At 40.6% G+C, this 22103-nt stretch overlaps 1 protein-coding gene across 1 annotated transcript in view; it reads right to left on the reverse strand.

Moving 5' to 3' along the window:
* Positions 1-2110: 2110 nt before the first annotated feature.
* The window catches only part of LOC115527629 (zinc finger protein 33B-like), an 81249-nt gene continuing 61256 nt past the window's right edge, over positions 2111-22103 (reverse strand). The window contains 2 exon segments of the mRNA XM_032595235.1: positions 2111-5650; positions 5652-7723. Of these exon segments, the coding sequence (XP_032451126.1) occupies positions 5537-5650; positions 5652-7723 (2186 nt within the window). The 3' untranslated portion in view covers positions 2111-5536.

A 22103-nucleotide genomic window follows, 5' to 3' on the forward strand; every position in this document is an offset into this window, starting at 1 on the left:
GAGTTCAACATATAAGTTCTGAGGAAACACAAATATACAGTCACCCGCACTCCATTTGGTAGTCAGTAACTCCTCTAAGATTTTAGGGAATGACATGATCAAATTTACCTGAAGGCCCAAATACAGCTGTAATTCAAGCCTTGTGTCAAGGTCATGACAATTTGTCAACGGTGCGTTTCAGCAGATATTTAAGTCATTTCACAAACGATCTAGCGAAGGTACAAAAGCCAGTTAGTGCCCTTTGATCTTCTGTTGCATAAATTATCTTAGTATAGTTTGGACTCCCAGCTCGGGCAATCTGTGCACCTTCATTTCTGTCATTTCGTTGTTTCCTTTTCCTGTACCTAAGTTCCTCCCACCCCTCATTCTTTCTTGCCAATTCTTTCCCTTTTGTTGTCACTCAATATATGTCAGGGGCTTTTCTATTTACTCTGATCGCACGTACAAGTTGCCTTCTCCAGAAAGCCTCCAGGGAGGATCTATGGGCTCAAGAGCCCACTCTATGGCAAAGGTCACATTACTTCACACGGATTGAGGATCCTGGGCTTACCCTGCATTCCAATGATCCCCTTTGCTGTGGCACAGGGTGAGTGCTTTCCCCTCTGAGCAGGAGGATGAGAATTTTTCTCAACAGAGGCAGCAGAGCACAGCTGCAAGGAACAAGCGTGGCCCATAACCCGGCGGTTGACCGAATGTCTTCTGTAGGGCTGCCTTTTTGCAACAGTGCAGGTTTCTTCTCTCTCATTTCTCTCTCTACAAATTCCCTCACAGTATTTTGGGTTTCTAGCCATGTGAAGTGACAGCTTTCAGTTTTTGTCTCCATCCTGACACCTGTGGCGGGGGCCTGGGTGGTTACCAGGGAAAGGACCACAGCCCGGCAGTCCGCCTCACGGACAGCTGCCGCTTCCTCCAGGGAATGCCAGCCAATCTCTCTGGGGTCACGGTTCACAAACAATAAGGTCATTCTGGCACGGCAAGGGTCAAGGCCATCAAGCCCCAGGACTCCAAGGTTAGTCCTTTGGTGTGCTGAAAAAAACCCCAGCGCCTCGCAAACCCCAGGTTCACTGGCTGAGGGTTCTGCATTAGCGCAGTTGAGGTCCTTCCTCTGGCAATTTGGAAGACGTCCCCTTTTGTTTCTCATCAGCCTCCGGGCCACAGGACACCACAGGTGTGCACCTTGGCACCCTCGGGCGTGAGGCGTGTGTGCAATGGCAGCAGGGGAAGGAGCAGCAAGAGATGGGGACGGCCGCTGCCCGCACGTGAACAACAGCTCATCACGCACCGAGGGCCGTGCACGCTTCGTGCTCCCGGGGCCAGGGCAGCCCAGCTTTCCAAACTTTCACCAAGGGCCATCTGCATGCCCTCCCCGCTGGGGCACAATGACAAAAACTGGTAAGCGTGGCTACCCTGAACAGCCGGGGACGGCCAACACACGGTACACAGTAACCGGAGGGTGCCAGCCAGACCCTCGACCCTGGGTAGCTGGGGCTCAAATGCTCGCCAGTTAAAGCGCGGTGTCGTCACCGCCTCTACAGGCGGAGCGTCTCACGACACCAGCCCAACTGACTGAACCCGGAGCCCAGGCACCTGGGGTACAGCCAATTAACAATTCTTAGGGCCAAGAGCTTGTTGCCAGGGGAGGAAACAGTGACACCCAAAACAGGCAGCACGGTCCACAGCAAGAGGCTGTCTGCCAGCAACCGGCAGCTCGGTCCCAGGTGGCCTTTGTCCTATCTCAGACCTCGTTAGTCAACAACAATCACTTAATGACAACTGGATCAACTGGGTCTTACGTGGTGACCCGGGTCTTAGATGGACCATCCTCTTAGTGATGCCCACTGTGTTAACTGCCTCCTGCTCGGAGGGTTCACTCCATGTTGGTTTCAGATGTCAAGAGTCTAGGACACTAGCCCTTAACTTCAGACCACAGTTACTGTAATTAAAAATATTCTGAAGACTATAGACACAGCTCAGATGTTCATCAGTGGCCATTATATTTGTAGTGCAGGAACACAGGACCAACGGAAACTTAGTACAGAAACAAGGTGTCATGAAGAGAGGTGAGAAATTTACGATACTTGCAGAAAAGACAAGCAGATTTATAACAACAGGAAGCTACAGCTGAAAATAGGCTTTAGTGATGGTCAGCATATGATTTCTGAGAATGCATTCTGCCTCCCACCATGGGAAAAGTGGTACTGAATACTGCGTTTCTAACTTTGTAATTATAGAAGAAACACCCTCGGAGATTCCTCTATATTGCTATAGGCAGACAGGATGGTTCATTTCTTTCACACACTTTACATTTTAGAGTAGTCGCAGAGTTACAGACACATGGAGCAGAAAGTCGAGTTCCTATACACCCCTTCACTCCTACCCCTCTGCAGCCCCCCATCATTCATATCTTGCAGTAGTGTGGTCCATTCGTTACAACTGATGAGTCAATGCTGATACAGGAGTACTACCTGAAGACCACAGTTTACATTAGGGCTTACCCTTTGTTACATTTTTGGGCACTGGCAAAGGATCCGCACGCCATCTACCGTTACAATATCCTACAGCATACTCCCACCGTCCTAAAAGTCCTCCCTAATCCACCTATTCAGCCTTCCCTCCCCTGCCTCAATCCTCTGGCGACCACCGATCCTTTTACTGTCTCCCCACGTGCCTTTCCAGAACGCACTATAACTGGTAACGAAAGGTGGAAAGCCTTTCGGATTGGCTTGTCTCATTCAACAATATGCACGTAAAGGCTCCTGCATGTCTCCTGTTACCGAACGGCTCATTTCTTTTTACCACCCACCCAATCACCGTATCCTAAAACCTCGTTAACTCGCGTCAGCGCGTTTTATTGTCGACTCCTGGACATTTCCTACATGGGCCATCATGTTACGTGTGACTGTACACAGTTTTCTCTCCTCCTTCCCAATCCAAGTCTCTCTCCTTCTCTGGTCTTGCTCTGTCGGCGAGGACTTCCAGAAGGAGGATGAAAGAGCAGGGACAGGGACCTCTTTGCTCTCCTCTTCTCACTGGGAAAGCATCTAGTTTCTCACCATCAAAGTACAACGTTAGCTGTAGGGCTGTTGGAGATGTTCTGTACCAAGTTAATGTTCCCCATACTCCCAGCCTGCTGAGATTTCTTATTGTGGATGTGGGTTAACGTTTTGTGAAAGGCTCTTCTGCACCTACTGATAAGATCATATGATTATTTCTTCTTTTGCCTCTTGATGTGACAGGTGACTACCTGACTATCAAATGTTGAACCAGCACAGCACCCCTGGAATAAATCCCACATGGTCATGGCCCGTAATTATATATTGTGGGATTCAACTTGGTGACGATTTGTTGAGGATCTCAGCATCTATGTTCCAAAACATACAGGCATCTAGCTTCCCTTTTCAGAATTTTTTTAAAGTAATCACACCCAACCTAGGGTTCGAACTCAGGACCCGAGATTAAGAGTCGCGTGTTCTACTGACTCAGCCAGCCAGGCACCCGTTACCTTCCTCTCCTATAATGTCTCTGCCTGCTTTTGCTACTATAATAAGCATCACAGAATGAGTTAGGAAGGATTTCTTCTACTCCTCCTTTTTGGAAGAGGTTGTAGAGAACTGGTATCATTTCTTCCTTCCTTAAGTGTTTGCTAGAAGTCACCAGTGAACACATCTGGGCCTGAACTTTCTGATTTGGAAGATTAAGGATGAACTCAGTTTCTTTAATAGATATTTGCCTATACAAATTTATACTTGTGTAAGTTTAGGCAGATTGTGTCTCTCAAGGAATAGATCTAGGTTATGAAATTTGTGGGCAGAGTTGTCCGTAACATTACTATCCTTCTAATGTCCATGTAATCAGTTGTTATGTCTCTCTTTCACTTCTGATATTGGTGAGTTGTATCTACTCTTTTTCTTAGTTAACTTAGCTGAAGGTTTATCACTTTTATTGACCTTTTCAAATAATTAACTTTTCTTTTTATTGTTTTTGTCTTTTCAAAGATCTGATTTCTGCTCTAATTCTTATTATTTCCTTTGTTTTGCTCCTTTTCATTCAATAACTCTTCTGTTTCTAGTTTCCTAAGGCGTACGCTTAGAATATCTGTGCAATTTAAGATCATTAGTTTGTGTAACCTGATTTATGAAATCGTATAATGAAATGTGGTATACCACCTTTATATCCTGTCGGTCCATAAAAGCCTCACTCTGACCTCACTCTGGCTCTGCTCCAGTCTCAACCCACCTTCTCATATAATCAAAAACCCATGACCCAGATATGTTTCTGGGTACGCTGGACCTGTGATTTTACAGCCTAGTTTACAACTCTGAGTGACATATAGACTGTCTGTGGCTTCTATTCTGAACTCTGCCTTAGAGGGCAGTGACTTCCAGGGGTTTGTACAACTGAGGCTGAGGGGTGGAGAATTCACATATGTACACTCAAGGCACCCTATGGCTTGAAAGGGAAAAATGAGATTACGGACTAGATATCCCTCTGCACAGAACACATTTTATTTACCATTTTGTTATTTTGATTTATGTGTTTTAAGTGGTTACATATTAGCTTTGGGGGCCTCCTTTCCAGAGGTTCCTCCTGGCCCTGACATACCTGGGAGATGCTGAACTATGAGTGTCTGGTTTCGATTCACAATCATATTAACTTGCATTATGCATATGGAACACACAGTTTATAGAAGCCAGCATGTGTAGATACAGGAGTCCTGTAAACTTAAGGGATACTTCACGTAAGCATTTAATGCTGTTGCCCTAATATTTCAATTATATCTCCTTTTTAAAAACTTCACATTCTCATCAATTGCCAGGATTAAGATTGCAGAAACGGTATGGTTATTGACACAAGGGAACTTCTTGTGGTGAAATCCTGATTCCTTTGTAATCCTAATGCAACACAGGTTCCAGATTCCTTTTCGATTTTGTAGCCTGTATCGACAGGTACTCAAACCATAAGCGACAATATTTTGTAGAACTACACATACACAAAAGTGCATGTAAAAACGACTGAAGTGTGAATGACGTATGTGACTTAGCATTATGGTACCATCCACATTTCTGCTAGAGAATATACCATACTTATGTAAGATATCTTAAGAGGTAGCTCGGGAAAGGGCAAATGAGAATTCTGTGTATTACTGCAACTTCTTTTAAATTCATTGTTTCATTTTACTACTTTTTGTTTGTACATTGCACAATATTCAACAATAAATTACAATTTCTCATGTTTCCTAAAGACAAATATGGCATCAAAACCAAACCACAAGTTCCAATGTTATATTACTTCTAAAGACAATCTTCAAGCTATATGTCTCAAATTGAAGATTTCTCCTTAATAGAAATTCTGACATAACCTAGTTTGTATTTTTGCCACGAAAAAAAAAAGAAAAAAAAAATTCACAAAAGCAAAATTCTGCAAGGTTTTATACCCACATTTACTAGGGTACATTTAACGGAATATTATTTAACAAGACTGTCCTATATGTTTTAGTCTGCTTCGGGGTAAAATAAGGCCAGTTTGTGGATGAAGGTTACTCAACATTCAGAACATCGACATTACTTCTTCTACAGCGTGCATTCTCTGAAGCATAGTGGCTACTGAACCACAGCTCAACATTCCTAACACCCACTGCAATCATAAGGTTTTTCTCCTGTATGTGTTCTCTGATGTACAATGAGGTTTGACTTCTGAGAGAAGGTTTTTCCACATGTGTTACATTCATAGGGCTTCTCACCTGTGTGTGACCTCTGATGCTTAGCAAGGTCTGATTTTCGGTAAAAAATTTTCCCACATTCATTACACTGACAAGATTTCTCCCCTGTGTGAGCCCTATAATGCACTGTGAGGGATGATTTGTGACTGAAGGATTTCCCACATTCGTTACATTCATAGGGTTTTTCCCCTGTGTGTTTTCTCTGATGTAAAGTAAGTCCTGACTTCACACAGAAAGACTTCCCACATTCATTACATTTATAGGGCTTTTCTTCTCTATGAGTTCTCTGGTGCACAATTAGAGCTGATTTGTGACAGAAAGCCTTTCCACATTCATTACACTCATAGGGTTTCTCTCCTATGTGGATTCTCTGGTGCTGAGTGAGCTGAGACTTCTGGCAGAAAGTTTTCCCACATACATTACATTCGTAGGGTTTCTCCCCTGTGTGTGTCCTATTGTGTTTAGTCAGGTACGATTTATTATAGAATATTTTTCCACATTCGTGACATTCGAAGGGTTTCTCTCCTGTATGTGTCCTGTAATGTTGAGAGAGGGTAGACTTATGGCTGAAGAATTTCCCACATTCAGGACACACAAAGGGTTTCTCCCCTGTGTGAGTTCTCTGATGCACTGTGAGGTCAGACTTCAAGCAGAAGGTTTTTCCACATTCGTAACATTCATAAGGTTTCAACCCTGTATGAATTATCTGATGCCTAGTGAGAACTGACTTGTGGTAGAAAGTTTTCCCGCATGCATTACATTTGTAGGGCTTATCCCCTACATGGGTTCTCTGATGTTGTGTAAGATGTGACTTCTGACAGAAAGATTTCCCACAGTCAGGACATTCAAATGGTTTCTCCCCTGTATGAGTTCTCTGATGCACTGTAAGGTGTGAATTCATACAGAAAGATTTGCCACATTCATAGCATTCATAGGGTTTCAACCCTGTGTGTGTTCTCTGGTGTTTGGTGAGGTCTGACTTCTGGTAAAAAGTTTTTCCACATGCACTACATTGATAGGGTTTCTCCCCTGTGTGTGTTCTCTGGTGTAACGTGAGGGCTGACTTGTGGCTGAAGGCTTTACCACACTCGTTGCACACATAGGGCTTCTCCCCCGTGTGTGATCTCTGATGTTTCGTGAGATTTGACTTCTCCCAGAAAGTTTTTCCACATTCATTACACTGAAAGCGTTTCTCTCCCGTGTGTATCCTCTGATGTCGAGTGAGGTGGGACTTCTCCCAAAAGGCTTTCCCACATTCATTGCATTCAAAGTGTTTCTCTCCTTTATGATTTGTTTCAAGTTGTGGAAGGCATAAATCCCCCCGGAAATGATCCCCACTCTCACTACACTCCAAGGGTTTCATACGTGCCCCATAAGGTTTCAAAAGGGTAGACTTCACACATAACGATTTCCCACAAGTACCCAGTTCACAGTGATTTTCTTCGGAGGCATTCATGTGATGTAACAGGAAAGAGGAGTTAGGAAAGAAGGTTCTCCCATATTCAATACATTCAGAGTGATTCTCTTCTGTGATCTCTCTCTTGTACGTACTCAATATTGCCTTTTCGGGGAAGGTTTCTTGATACATGTTATATTCAAATGTTTGATCTACACTTTGAATCTTCTCATGATCAACAGGGTCCTCATCCTGACTGAAAGTTTCCCCATGTTTAAAAAATTCACTTTTCTCGCTAGTAGGAGTTTTCTTGTGTTCAATACTGAGTAGCAATTTTCCACAGTCATTAAATTCATCAGTCTTTTTTCCTAAATAGTTTTTCATATAGATACACAATTCAGAAATACAGCTGAAACTCACTCCATATGAGTCACACTGACAGAGGCTTTCTCTGGAAGGAAACGAATTTGTGTCCAGGTTAAATGGTTTTCCTATTACATTACCTCGTTCCTTGGTCGGTGTTTTTTTACTGATGAATGCAACTTCCCACATAGGTTTACGCTGGTTTTCTTGCCTCCTTCCTTTCTTGTGATCAGTTTCCCAGACTTCTAAAGATAGAAAAAATTAACCGTACACATAAATACTAACACATTTCTTCTAGAATGCAACATATATACAAATGCCCTATGTTTTAGCGGATTTTGATTTCTTGTCTAGTCTCCAGGGAAGAAAATAACTATAAGTACTTATTTTTTTCGATTTCTTCTGTTGGACATGAAAATACGAAAATGGAAACAAGAAACAAAACCCTGGCATGGTGGAAGAAAGGAGAGGAAACTACTGCAAGCGTACATCTGCATTCCGACGTCTGAGGAGTAACGGCAGCTACTAAATTCGGAACGTCTCCATCTATCCTCCAAATGCCTCTAAGGATCAACATAAGGAGAGCAAATAAAATGACCAATCAACAACCCGTGACTTGGCATAACTGGGAAATACAAAATACTACTGACTTCAAACCACTACTGAGGAAACAAACATTTAATACAGAAGAAACTGATAAAAGAGCTCACATCTATAGAAAGAGCTTGAGCCTGTGGCAACTACACGTAGAGGAAGAGACAGAGAACTTAGAGATAATTAAAGTCCTTTGTTTTAAATACTTATTTTTGAGAGAGAGACAGGGAAACAGAGTGTGAGCGAGGAAGGGACAGAGAGAGAGGGATACACAGAATCTGAAGCAGGCTCCAGGCTCCAAGCTTGTAGCACAGAGCACGACATGGGGCTCCAACTCACGAACCGTTAAGATCCTGACCTGAGCTGAAGTCAGACGCTCAACGGACTGAACCACCCAGGCGCCCCTAGAACGTATAGATAATTAAATGCAAATAAAATCACTCCCTCAAAGGAGAAGTCCCACTGTGAGAGGGAAAATATGGAGCAGACATCTTCGTTCTGACAGATGACAGCTCAGACCACCGAGAACTCCGACACAAGGGACTTGGAGTATTAATGGGAACTACGGAGGCAAGGGCTGATCGGGTGAAGAATTCAATTGTAAAAAGGCCAGAGTGATCTTAGAATATGACTCAAATTGTAAGAACCTGGTTATGAGCTCAACTGTCCCCCTCCCAAACTCGTATGCTGAAGCCCTAATCCCCAGTGTCACTGCATCCGGAGACACAGCCTTTAAGGAGGTTAATTAAGGTTTGAATTACGTCATCAGGGTGTAGCACTTATCGGATAGGAATGACCAGGAGGTCAGATCAGAAGCCAAAGAGATACCAGCACTTGCCTGCTCTCCATGTGTGCACAGAAAAAAAAGCCATGTGAGGAGAGAGCCAGAAGGTGCTCTCTGCAAGCTGGAGAGAGAGGGCTCACCTGAAGGCACCTTCATCTTGCCTTACAACCTCCAGATGAGTAAAAAATAAATTTCTGCTACATAGGCCACCCACTCTGTGGTGTTTTGTTAGAGCGGTTCAGGCCAACTTGTAGGAAGCATGAAGAGAAAAGAGACTTGAATGAAATTTTAATATACAACATGGAAAAAAGACATGACAATAGAGCAGAAAAAAGAATGACAATAAAACCAAAGAAAGAAAACTGGATCACAAAGAAAGTTCTGGATAAAGCAGGTGATCTACAAAATAATAAAATACATGTTTTAAATTAAAATTATATGTGTGACTGTAGTCTCTAAAGAGAAAAAAAGAAAACAATGGAATAAATACAGTATTAAAAACCATTATCTAAGAAATCTGCCCAGAAATAAAAAGAAATATTACCCGCATATTTTAAGGACCACTATGAACTTTCCTTTTCCGTCAGGAAAGCTGACCTGAAACAGTCCTTCCTAAGACATGCTTTAATGAAACTGTAAACCTTAAAAGTGAAGAAGTCTCCTCTGGACAGAAAGATCAAGTCTCAATAAGCAAACAAACATGTAGATTGGGCAAGAGACTCTGTCACCAATAAACAAAGTGAGGTCAGTGCAGCAACCTTTTCAACAAATAACCAAGTAGAAGTCAAGGGTTGTATATCCAGCCACATGATCCTTTAAAAGTATCCAAGCTAGGGGCGCCTGGGTGGCGCAGTCGGTTAAGCGTCCGACTTCAGCCAGGTCACGATCTCGCGGTCCGTGAGTTCGAGCCCCGCGTCGGGCTCTGGGCTGATGGCTCAGAGCCTGGAGCCTGGTTTCCGATTCTGTGTCTCCCTCTCTCTCTGCCCCTCCCCCATTCATGCTCTGTCTCTCTCTGTCCCAAAAATAAATAAACGTTGAAAAAAAAAAAAAAAAGTATCCAAGCTCTGGGAAGAGGTCAATCATATTAGATATTCAAGAAATCAGGTAATAATGTAATCACGGAACTTTCTAGAAGAGGACAAATTTCAAGCAACCAGTATTTGATAGGAAACACTGGCAGAAAAGCTGAGCAGTGCAGGACTAAGACAAAAAGAAAGTTGAGAACAAGAACATAAGAGTAATATATAAATGTTATATATTCCAGTGAAGCAGAAATAATGCAACTAAAAAGCCTACAGGAAACAGGAAAAAAAGGAAGAAAGAATAAGGTCAGAGAGAGCCATAGAATAGTCTAAAGAAGGTCACTAAAAGCTGAAACATCAAATGAAAGGTTAAATAAGGAAATGAGCAACTAAGGCCAGCATAAAAGACATTACTGTAAAAGTTAACTACTAGAACAAAAACATCAGTATTTTCTAATTAGCTGCCTCCAAACAAACAAACAACCAAACAAAAAAAAAACACATGTTCAAACAAAATGATTCTGTAAAAATGATACATTCATGAAATGTAATAAAATGACTGGTATGAGACCAAACAGGAGTCATGTTAGTAAATGTGAATGGGCTTATCTCACCAATTTATAAAATGACTTTAAACTGAGTCACAAACAAATCCCAAATCTCTGCTGCAAAGTGGAAACACACTGACAGAAAATGACTCAAAAAGCTAAAAACAAAGGAATGGGCAATATTATTCCAGTAAAAGGGAAACAATAAGGAAACAGATACAATCTAGTTATCAGGAAGGACAAAAAGAAAAGAAAACCAAAACACTTTTGCAAGGCTAACACCCACAACTCTGAGTGTACAAATAACAGTGAGGAGTACTGAAAGACCAAACAAAACTCAGAGAAGCAAAACTCAGAGAAGCAAGGACAAAAATAAAACACACTGATACAAAAAAGAGTATTTCAAGAAAGATCAGAAAGTACAATGTCAGGGTATAGAAGAGGCAATGACAAACAATCAAGAAGACATGTATTATCACCCATATACAATTTTCTCATATGAAAACTTTTAATACAAAATACACTTGCATCTCAAGGATGCACAAAACATTAAAAAAAAAAAAAAACCTGATAGAGGTAACACACTCAGGGAACAATGCACTAAAACTAGAACTTAGGAAGAACAAACTTCTTCCATCAGGACTTCAAAACCAAACAACTGTCTAGTAAACTGCTCTGTTTCTTTTAAAAAAATTTTTTTAATGTTTGTTTATTTTTGAGACAATAGGAGACACAGTGCGAGTGAGGTAGGAGCAGAGAGAGAGGGAGACACAGAATCTGAAACAGGCTCCAGGGTCTGAGCTGTCAGCATAGAGCCCAATGCGGGGCTCGAACCCATGAACCGTGAGATCATCACCTGAGCTGAAGTCAGACACTTAACCGACTGAGCCACCCAGGCGCCCCTAAACTGCTCTGTTTCTTAAGGAAACACAGACGAAAGCTGAATTGCTAAACCAAAAAACCACTGAAAATATTACTTATGAGTCTATGTGGAATACACGTACCGATCAGAGATTTCAGAGCATTACATGTATCAGTGAAAAGGAATGAAAAACAACTGAATCCTTGACCCCCCCCCCAAAAAAAGTACAAAAAGGCAACAATGTAAAAGAAAGAAGTAGAAACCACAAGGAGGGAAATAATAAAGGTAAAAACATTGAAATACAAAAATAAACTTAAAAATAATACAGATGAGGGGGCCTGAGTGGCTCACTCTGTTTAGCTTCTGACACTTGATGATCTCACGGTTTAGTTCCTGAATTCGAGCCCTCTGGGCTCTCAGCCCCTTCCCTGCTCATGAGCACGCACTCTCTTTCTTTCTCTCTCTCTCAAAATAAATTAACTTAAAAAATAATAACACAGATAAAACTTTTTATTCATTATTAAGGCCCAGTAGATTTACTAAAGGATGCCTTAGAGTGAGTCATTCCAGGTCAGTTTTCCCAGGTCCCTCATGATCCCTTCTGTTAATAAAACAGAAACAGAAAAACAGTTGTACAAGTGTTAACTCAAAAAGCTGGTAATTTGGGGGACAACTGGGTGGTGCAGTAGATTAAGCGTCTGACTTCAACTCAGGTCATGATGTCAGGGCTCGGTTCAAGCCCTGGGTCGGGCTCTGTGCTGACAGCTCAGAGCCTGGAGCCTGCCTCAGATTCTGTGTCTCCCTCTCGTTCTGCACATCCCTGCTCACGCATGAACTCTATCTCAAAAAGAAACAAACAAAAAGAGAAATTAATTAAAAAAAAAAAAACCTGGTTCTTTGGGGGCACCTGGCAAACTCAGCTGGTGGCGTGTGCAGCTCTGGAACACAAGAGACATTACACCAGAAGGAACAAGGCAAAGAGACAAAGAAGAGGCATCCCAGGCTATTGCATTTGTTCCGATCCACCAGAACCATTCACACAAATACACTTATAGTAGATGAAGATATTCTAATGATTTCCTCCAACTGTGTTTTCCAGGACATGATCTCAAAAATGGTGGCATGAAGGGCAGTACCAAAGAGTCGCCTCACACACTACTCTCTGAAAGGACTCACATTTAACTGGACCAAACTATAGAATGTGTGACTCAGGACAACGGTGGAAACATTGAGCGAAGAGCCAACAATGAGTAGAGGCTAAGGGAAGAATGTGACACCATTAGAGGCAGGGAAGTTAACACAGATATCAGTGAAAGAGACTGTTATTCAGCATTCTCCAGAGAAACAGAGCCAGGTATTATATGTACGTGTGAGAGCGACACAGACAAAGGAAGAGGTTTATTAAAGGACCTGGCTTTTGCACTTACGGAGGCCAAGAAGTCCCACAGTCTGCTGTCTGAAAGCTGGAGAACCAGGAAAGCCAACTGTATTTCAAAAGGCCTGAGAACTAGGGGAGGTGATGGTGTAACTCCCAGCAAAGATGAAAGGCCTGCCAACTAGAGGGTTGGTGGTGTAAGTCCCAGAGCCTGAAGGCCCCACAACCAGGAGCACTGATTCTGTCCAGAGAGGATGGACGTCCCGGCGCAAAAAGAGAAAGAGAATTTGTCCTTCTTTGCCTTTTGTTCCATTCCATCCTCAACGAATTAGAGGATATCTGACCATAATGGTGAGGGTGGATCTCTTTACTCAGTCTACTGAGTCAAATGCTGCTTCCAGAAACACCCCCCAAGACACACTTTTACCAGTCTGGCCATCCCTGAGGCCACTCGGGTTGACACCCAGAATTAATCATCACAGACACACTCAAAGAGCACCCTCTCAACACCACTGCCATTCTACGAACCATGTGCACTGCCCAAGGCAGAGCCCTCTGACAAGAGACATCAGCCAACAGTACACTGCAAGAGGAAAAGACTTCAGTCAAATAATACAGTCAAGTCACTTAACAAATACATAAGCAAGCAAAAATAACAAGAAGCCCTATCAGACTCGGTACAAAATATCTAAAATATGCTTTCGTCCAAAATTACAGGTTCACAAGACAAACCGGAAAATTTCACATACGTGGGAGAAACAATAGGTAACAAACTGTCCTTGAGAGGGTCTGGATACTGGATTTAGCCAACCTCCAAGCAGCTATTATAAACATGTTCAACAGGGAACCACACTGGGGCGCTTGGGTGGCTTAGTCCGTTGAGTGTCCGACTTCGGCTCAGGTCATGATCTCATGGCTTGTGAGTTCGAGCCCCGCAGGGGGCTCTGTGTTGACTTAGAGCCAGAAACCTGCTTCGCATTCTGTCTCTCCCTCTCTGCTCCTCCCCTGCTCATGTTCTGTCTCTGTCTCTCTCTCTCTCTCAAAAATAAACTAAAAACAAAGTAACCATATTTACGGAAAAAAGGGAGGTAGTGGTGATAGGTAGTAGTGATACCTTCTCACACAGAAAATATAATAAACAGAGAAAGGAATAAAATGAAAATTCTAAATTTGAAAATTTGCAATAACTACAATGAAGCTTATACAAGAAAGAATTAGTAAACTTGTAGATATAATACAGTCTAAACACTAGAAATAAGAACGAAGAAAACTGATCAAAGCCTCAAATAAATGAAAGATACCATTATCTGCACCAACATATTCATAATGGGAATATCAAAAGAAAAGAAGAAAGAGTAAGGGGCAGAAAAATTATTCAACATAGTTGTTGTAAAACTTTGCAAACTTAGAGAAAAACAATATGCAAATCCAAGATGATAGATAAACTTCACGAGGGATAAACAGAGATCCACATCAAAATGCATCACAGTAAAAATATTAAAAACTAAAGAGGAAAGAAAATTTCTTAAGTATCAAGAGAACTACAATTCATCACATACAAGGGAACTCCAGTAAGATGACCACCTGACTTCTCATCAGAGACACAGAATCCAGGAGGTAGGATGACACAGTCAGTGTGCTGGCAGAAGAAAATAAAACAAACAAAAAAAAAAACCCAAACAGTCAACCAACATACCAGTACTGCTTTGAAAACTGAAGGTGATGTAAATAAACCCATAGATTCCCAGTCGTGACTTCAAATCTATAAGGACTGTAGGAAAAATAACTGTATTTTACTTTATTTTATTTTTTCAAAATTTTTTTCAACGTTTATTTATTTTTGGGACAGAGAGAGACAGAGCATGAACGGGGGAGGGGCAGAGAGAGAGGGAGACACAGAATCGGAAACAGGCTCCAGGCTCTGAGCCATGAGCCCAGAGCCTGACGCGGGGCTCGAACTCACGGACCGCGAGATCGTGACCTGGCTGAAGTCGGACGCTTAACCGACTGCGCCACCCAGGTGCCCCGTAATAACTGTATTTTAAAAGACAGGATAAAGACGTATTTCTTCTCCTAACCATTTGGCCAAGGCCATGCAACAATCATTATGTATATACCTATACTGTTCAGTCCGTAACCATAGAAATTACATATATTTGACAATGAGGCAAAATGAGGCAGAAAAGCAAAGGTAACCTGGGGTAAGGCAATGACCCTGGATGGTAACATGAATCCACAGTAGCAAATGAAATGAAGCAGAAATGGTGAATAAGAAAGTTAATATAACAAACTCCACAAGGAGATATTTGCTATCCTTTCTTCTCTCAGTTTCTTTAAAAGACATCCAATTATATAAAGTAGTAATTCAACAATGTATTGTTGGAATTTAAACATATACAGATCTACTATGTACAAAAGTAACAGCCCAAAGATAGAGGAGAAGAAATAGAATTACATATGAATGACCTTTCTATATTTCACTAGAGATAAGGGAGTATAAATCTGAAGTAGAGTCTGATAGGGTGAATTTCTTAGGTAAATTATAACAACAACCATTACCAAAATAATGAAGTGAAAAGGTCATTGAAGAAATTGAAATGTTATGCTAAACCATATTCACTTAATGAAAACGAAGGCAGTAATATAAAAGAACTACAGGTTCATAAGGCTGTTTAGGGCAGATAAATGTCAAAATGTAATATGGCAGGAGTAAATCCAGCCGTATCAATAACAGAAAACTGGGAATGGATTTAGAAATCCAATCAAAAGCAGTAACTGTTAGGTTGCAGAAAATACGTAAATCCAAACAGATGCTGTATACAAGAGACACTCTTAGCTCCAAAGGAACAAATAATTAGCAAATTTTAAAAGCAGAGAAAGATCTATCACGTACACAGCATCAATAATGCTAGAGAGGCGATACTAATATCTGACAAAATACATTTTTACACAAAATATGTTATTAGAGATAAAGCAGGACATTATATGATCAAAACAGTCCATCAGTTAAGGAGACATAAATGCGAACAATTATCCGCTGCTAACGATAATTCTCAAGCAAGTACTGACAGAATTCAAAGTAAAAATACACACATCAACAATAATTAAAGACTTTAAAATTCCACTTTAAGTAATGGATAAAACAACTGGAAGAATACAAATAAAAGGGGGAAAAAAGAGATAAAAATAACACTGTCAGGTAACCAGACTAACAAGTATATATAAGACACTCCACTCAAGAAGAGCAGATTACACATTCTTCAGAAGTACACATGAAAGGTTCCCAGGAATACATTCTAAAATGTTCTCCCGCCAAAATGGAAGGAAATTATAAATCAATCACATGAAGGAATTTTCAAAACTCAAATAGTATATTAAATAACACATCTCTGAATAAAATAGAGGGGAACAATATCCAGGAAACTTAAGAAAATACTTTGAGTAAAAACGAAGACAAAATATACCAAAACTTATGAGACAGAGAACAGTACTTAGAAGACAATTTATCCTGCAATTATCATATTAAAAGAGAACAATCCCAAATGAATAACCTGCTGTGTATACCTGAGAACAACGGGAGAAAAAAAGCAATACAAACCAAAGCAAGGAAGGATGTGAAATGAGAAGAATAAAAATTAATAAACCAGCAAAGAAAGGCAATAGATGACGCTTTTAAAATATCAATAAGCCTGACTAAACTGTATTTAGGCTGACATGGAAATAAGAGACATAAGAGTCAAACTACTGAAGTTATGGGGCGCCTGGGTGGGTGGCTTAATCAGTTGAGCATTCAACTCTTGATTTCGGCTCAGATCATGATCTCATGATTCGTGGGACTGAGCCCTGCGCCGGGCTCTGTGCTGGCAGCGTGGAGCCTGCTCGGGATTCTCTGTCCACCTTTCGCTTTGCCCCTCACCTGCTCACTCTCATGTGCACTGTCTCAAAAACAAACAAATAAATGTTTCTAAAAAAAATAAATTACTGAAGTTGTGGAATAAAGACGGTACACATGCTAGGGATAGAATGTACTCACATTACAAACCTGGAATGTTTTCTACACTACAAAAACAAAATTATAAGTGAATGTTCTGAACTAATTTGATAACTTGGCTGAAATACAAAAATTCCTAGAATCGGAAAAAATATAACAACTCAAGAAGAAATAAGCTATCTGAAAAAAAGTGTAAGAAGTCAACACACTGCAGTCATTTTAAAACTGCCCATAAAGGAAGCCCAGGTCCAGATGGTTTCACTGGTGAATTTTTAAACTCGTTTAAGTAATAATTAATATCGATTATTCAAACACTCCTGCAAACAATAGAAAAGAACACCTCCCCCCTAATTATATGAGCCTTATATTACATCGGCACTAAACTCAGACATGATGAGAGAAGACAACTACAGTTCAATGTCTAAAACAACTAAGAGCAACATCTTTGGAATACAGACCCACAGATACTCTGCACAATACTAGCAAATGTTATCGAATAACACATTACGAGGATTACACACAAAGACCCCGTGAGATTTATCCTACTAACGCAAGGCTGGTTTATCATCCGACAATGGCAAGTGAGCACCAACAGTGCACTCTCCCTCTGATTCACTCGAGCTGGAGGGTATCTTCTCTCCGCGTTCTCCCTCTGCCTCACTCCAGCTCGCCAGTGTCTTCGGGAAAGCAGTGTGTATACTCCTCCACCATACTTGGGCGCCTACTGCCTAGTGAACACTTTTAGATTCCCCAGCTCTGGTGGCCAGCATCACTTCTGCTTCCGGTCTCACAGGACTGTACGTATTTGCATACTTTAAGAGATACCGTCTGAAGATCTCCCTTCCAATCAGCCTGAATCTAGATGCTGAGTGAGATCCTCCCCTTGGGACAGTGACAGGTCTTGGAACACCCTCAACTACTGAAAGCCACTAAAAATAAAAGAGGCTGGTTAGACAACATGAAAATTTGACAGGCAACCAAGAGCTAAGTCAGGGTCGAATGATAAGGTTCATCACCTACACCAGGCCATTCTTCCAATACTAGGAGAGGTGGCTGTTTTATCTAATGAACACAAACCAACACAGAGAATCAAGAAAAATACACAAAGAAATGTGTGTTCAAAATGAAAGAACAAGAAAAAACCGAAGAATAAGTCCTTAATGGAATGGAGACAAGTGATTTACCTAATAGGAGTTCAAAATAATAGTCATAAAGATGCTCATCGAACTCAGGAGAAAACAGATGAACACGGTGAGAACCTCAACATGAAGAAAGTACAAGAAAGTACCAAACAGAAAATACAGTAAGACAACTGACAAATACTAGAGGAATTCAATAGCAGAACAATGAGGCAGAATGAATCAGTAATCTGCAGACAGTGGAACTCACCCAATGAGAGCAGGGGGAAAAGTGAACACAGCTTAAGAAACATATGAGACAATATACAGCAGACCAACATTTGCATTATACAAATCACAAAAGGGGATGAAAAAGAAAGGGGCAGAAAATTCACTGAGAGAAATAATAGCCAAAAACTTCCCCAAATTGGGCGGAAAAAAAAATCCATATCCAGGAAGCCCAGAAATTTCCGTGTAAGATGAATTCAAAAAACCCACACTGAAACACATTATGAGATGCAGTGCCAAAAACTAAAGACACAGAGAGAATGTTAAAAGTAGCAAAAAATCCACAACTGGTTCCAGAAAAGGGAACTCTCGTAAGATTATCAGATCCTTCAGCAGAAACCTTTCCAGTCAGAAGGCAGTGGCATGGTATATTCAAAGAATGGGAAAAGAAAAACCTTTACTGGACAATAATACACAGCAAAGCTCTCATTTAGAATCAAAGGACAAATAAATGAGTTTCCCAAACAAAAGCTAGAATTCACCAACACCGGAAAAGCCTCACAAGAAATGTTAAAGGGACTTCTTTAAGCTGAAACAAAAGGATACAAATTAGTAACATGAAAACATATTAAAGTATAAATCTCACTGGTAAAAACAAATATATAGTGAAATTCAGAATATCCTAATGTTGTGAAGATAGTGGGTTAATCACTTACAAAAGCAGTATGAAACATAAAAGACTGAAGTACAAAACAAAAACATTACTTATAATGATTAGTTAAGAGATACAGGAGATTAAAAGTTATGGATTTGACATCAAAACCATAAAACAAGGAGGGGGGAATACAAACACAGAGCTTTAGAATATGTTCAATCATCAGGTGTTGTCAACTTTTGACACTGGCCTTAAATGCCTCGTTAGACCAGATGGGCTTTTAAATTTTTTTTTTTTTTTCAGCGTTTATTTATTTTTTTGGGACAGAGAGAGACAGAGCATGAACGGGGGAGGGGCAGAGAGAGAGGGAGACACAGAATCGGAAACAGGCTCCAGGCTCTGAGCCATCAGCCCAGAGCCCGACGCGGGGCTCGAACTCACGGACCGCGAGATCGTGACCTGGCTGAAGTCGGACGCTTAACCGACTGCGCCACCCAGGCGCCCCCCAGATGGGCTTTATAGACATTTACAAACATTTCATCCACAAAGAAAAATTCTCAAGTACACATGAACAATTTTCAACAACTGATCATATATTAAGACAGAAAACAAAACATAGCAAATTTAAGAAGACCCAAACCATATCAAGCATCTTTCCTGCATGTAACTAGAAATCAATTACCAGCACGAAAACTAGAAATTCAGATATGTGGAGACTACACAACACTCTCCTGAACAACCAATGACTCAATAGAGAAACCAAGGGATATCTTGAGGCAAATGAAAATGGAAATACAATATATCAAAACTTACAGGATACAGCAAAGGCAGTTCTCAGACGGAAATTCATAGTGATAAATACTTACAGTAAGAATCCAGAAAATTCTCAAAAACAAAACAAAACAAAACAAAACCCTAACCTTAAATCTCAAGGAGCGAGAAAAAGATGAGGTAATGAAACCCAAGTTAGCAGAAGGAAGGAAATAATCATGATCAGAGCAGAAATAAATGAAATATGATCTGAAAAGACAATAGAAAAGATCAATAAAATTAAGAGATGGTTCTTTGAAAAGATAAAATTATCTGAATTTTTACTAGACTCGCCAAAAAAAAGAGGACTCAAATAAATCAGAAAAGAAAACGAAAACATTTTAACTCGTACCACAGAAACACAAAGGATTCTAAGAGACTATGAACAATTATGTCATAACAAATTTGACACTCTAGATGAGATGCATGAATCTCTAGAAAAATGGTCTACCAAGAGTGAATCATGATGAAATAAAACATCTGAACAGACCAATTAATACTAAGGAAACTGAATCAGGAAAAAAAGCCTCCCTAAAAATAAAGCCCCCTCCCCACACCCACCAAATAAAGCCCACCAAATAAAACACCTTCACTGGTGAATTCCACAAATCACCTAAAATAGAATACCATTCTCAAACTCCACCAAAAAATAGAAAAGGAGGGAACATTTCCTAACTCATTTTACAAGGCCAGCATTACCGTCATACCAAAACCAGAAAATGATGCTACAAGAACAGAAAATTACAGGAAAATATCCCTGATGAACACAGATGCAAAAAACCTCAAGAAAATATTAGGAAACTGAATGCAACAATATAATAAGAGGATGATATACGGTAACAAAGTGGGATTTATTACAGGGATTCGAGGATGGTCCATAATCCACAAATCCGTTAGCATGACACACACATTAACAAAATAAAGAATAAAAATCATAAAAAATAAAGAATAAAAATCAACAAAGTGGGGCTAAATGGAACATACCTCCACATAATAAAGGCCATATATTAAAAACCCACAGCTAACAGCATACTCAATGGTGAAAAACTAAAAGCTTTTTCTCACATCAAGAACAAGACAAGAGGGGCGCCTGGGTGGCGCAGTCGGTTAAACGTCCGACATCAGCCAGGTCACGATCTCGCGGTCCGTGAGTTCGAGCCCCGCGTCGGGCTCTGGGCTGATGGCTCGGAGCCTGGAGCCTGTTTCCGATTCTGTGTCTCCCTCTCTCTCTGCCTCTCCCCCGTTCATGCTCTGTCTCTCTCTGTCCCCAAAATAAATAAAAAAAAGAACAAAAAAAAAAAAAAGAACAAGACAAGAATGTCCATCCATTCTCATTACTTTCATTCAACACAGTAATGAAAGTTAAGTCCTAGCTGCAGCAACACAGAACAAAAATAAATAACTAAAAGGCATCCAGATTGCTAAAGAAGTGAAACTATCACTATGTGTAGAAGTCATACTATATATAGAAAACCCTGAAGAGTCCACCAACAAACTATTAGAACTGATGTATGAGTTAGGTAAAATCGCAGAATGAAAAAAGATCAATATACAAGAATCTGTTGCATTTCTATACACTAATAACAAAACAACAGAGGTAAAATTAAGAAAACATTCTTAATGAAAATTAAGAATACGTTTCCAATTGCACCAAAAGAATAAATACCTAGGAATAAACTTAACCATGAATATAAAAGATCAGTATTCTAAAAACTATAAAACTCCAATGAAAGAAATGGAAGACAACACAAACAACTGGAAAGATCTACTATGCTCTTGGATTGGAAGATTAGCATTAAAATGTCCTTACAACCAAAAACAACCTACAGACTTAATACAATCCCTAAGAAAAGGGCAAAAGCAATTGTCACACTAGAAGAAATAATACTAAAATTTGCGTGTAGAACCACAAGAGGTTCCCCCTGCCCCCAAAATGTTTATTTATTTTGAGAGAAAGAGGACACATGAATGTGAGCAGGGAAGGGGCAGATAGAGAATCCCAGGCAGGCTCCACACTGTCTGTGCAGAGCCCTATGCAGGGCTCGATCTGACGGACCATGAGATCATGACCTGGGCGAAAATCAGAAGTCAGACACTTAATGGACCGAGCCACCCAGGCACCCCCACAAAAAATTCTTGAATAGCCAAAGCAACCTTGAGAAGGAACAACAAAGCAAAAGGTAGCATGCTCACTGATTTCAAACTATACTACAAAGGTATTGTTATCAAAGCAATATAGTATTGGCATAAATTCAGACACAAGATCCATGCAACAGAATAGGGAGTTCACAATAAACCCACATCTAAGTCAACTAATCTATGACAAAGAAGTCAAAAATACACAATAGGGAAAGGACAGTCACCATTTCAATAAATGGTGTTAGGAAACATGGACAGCCACATGCAAAAGAGTGAAATTAAACTGCTATCTTGCACCATACACAAACTCTAACTCAAAATGGACTGAACACTGGAACACAAAACCTGAAACTATGGAAGTCCTCGAAGAAAACAGGCAATAGGCTACACATCAATCTTGGCAATAAGTTTTTGGATTTGACCCTAAATGCAAAGGCAACAAGGGCAAAAATGAACACATGGAACCGCATCAGACTAAAAAGCTTCTGAACCCCAAAAG

Source organism: Lynx canadensis, chromosome D2 (assembly GCF_007474595.2).
Source record: "Lynx canadensis isolate LIC74 chromosome D2, mLynCan4.pri.v2, whole genome shotgun sequence".
NCBI classification, from domain to species: Eukaryota; Metazoa; Chordata; class Mammalia; order Carnivora; family Felidae; genus Lynx; species Lynx canadensis.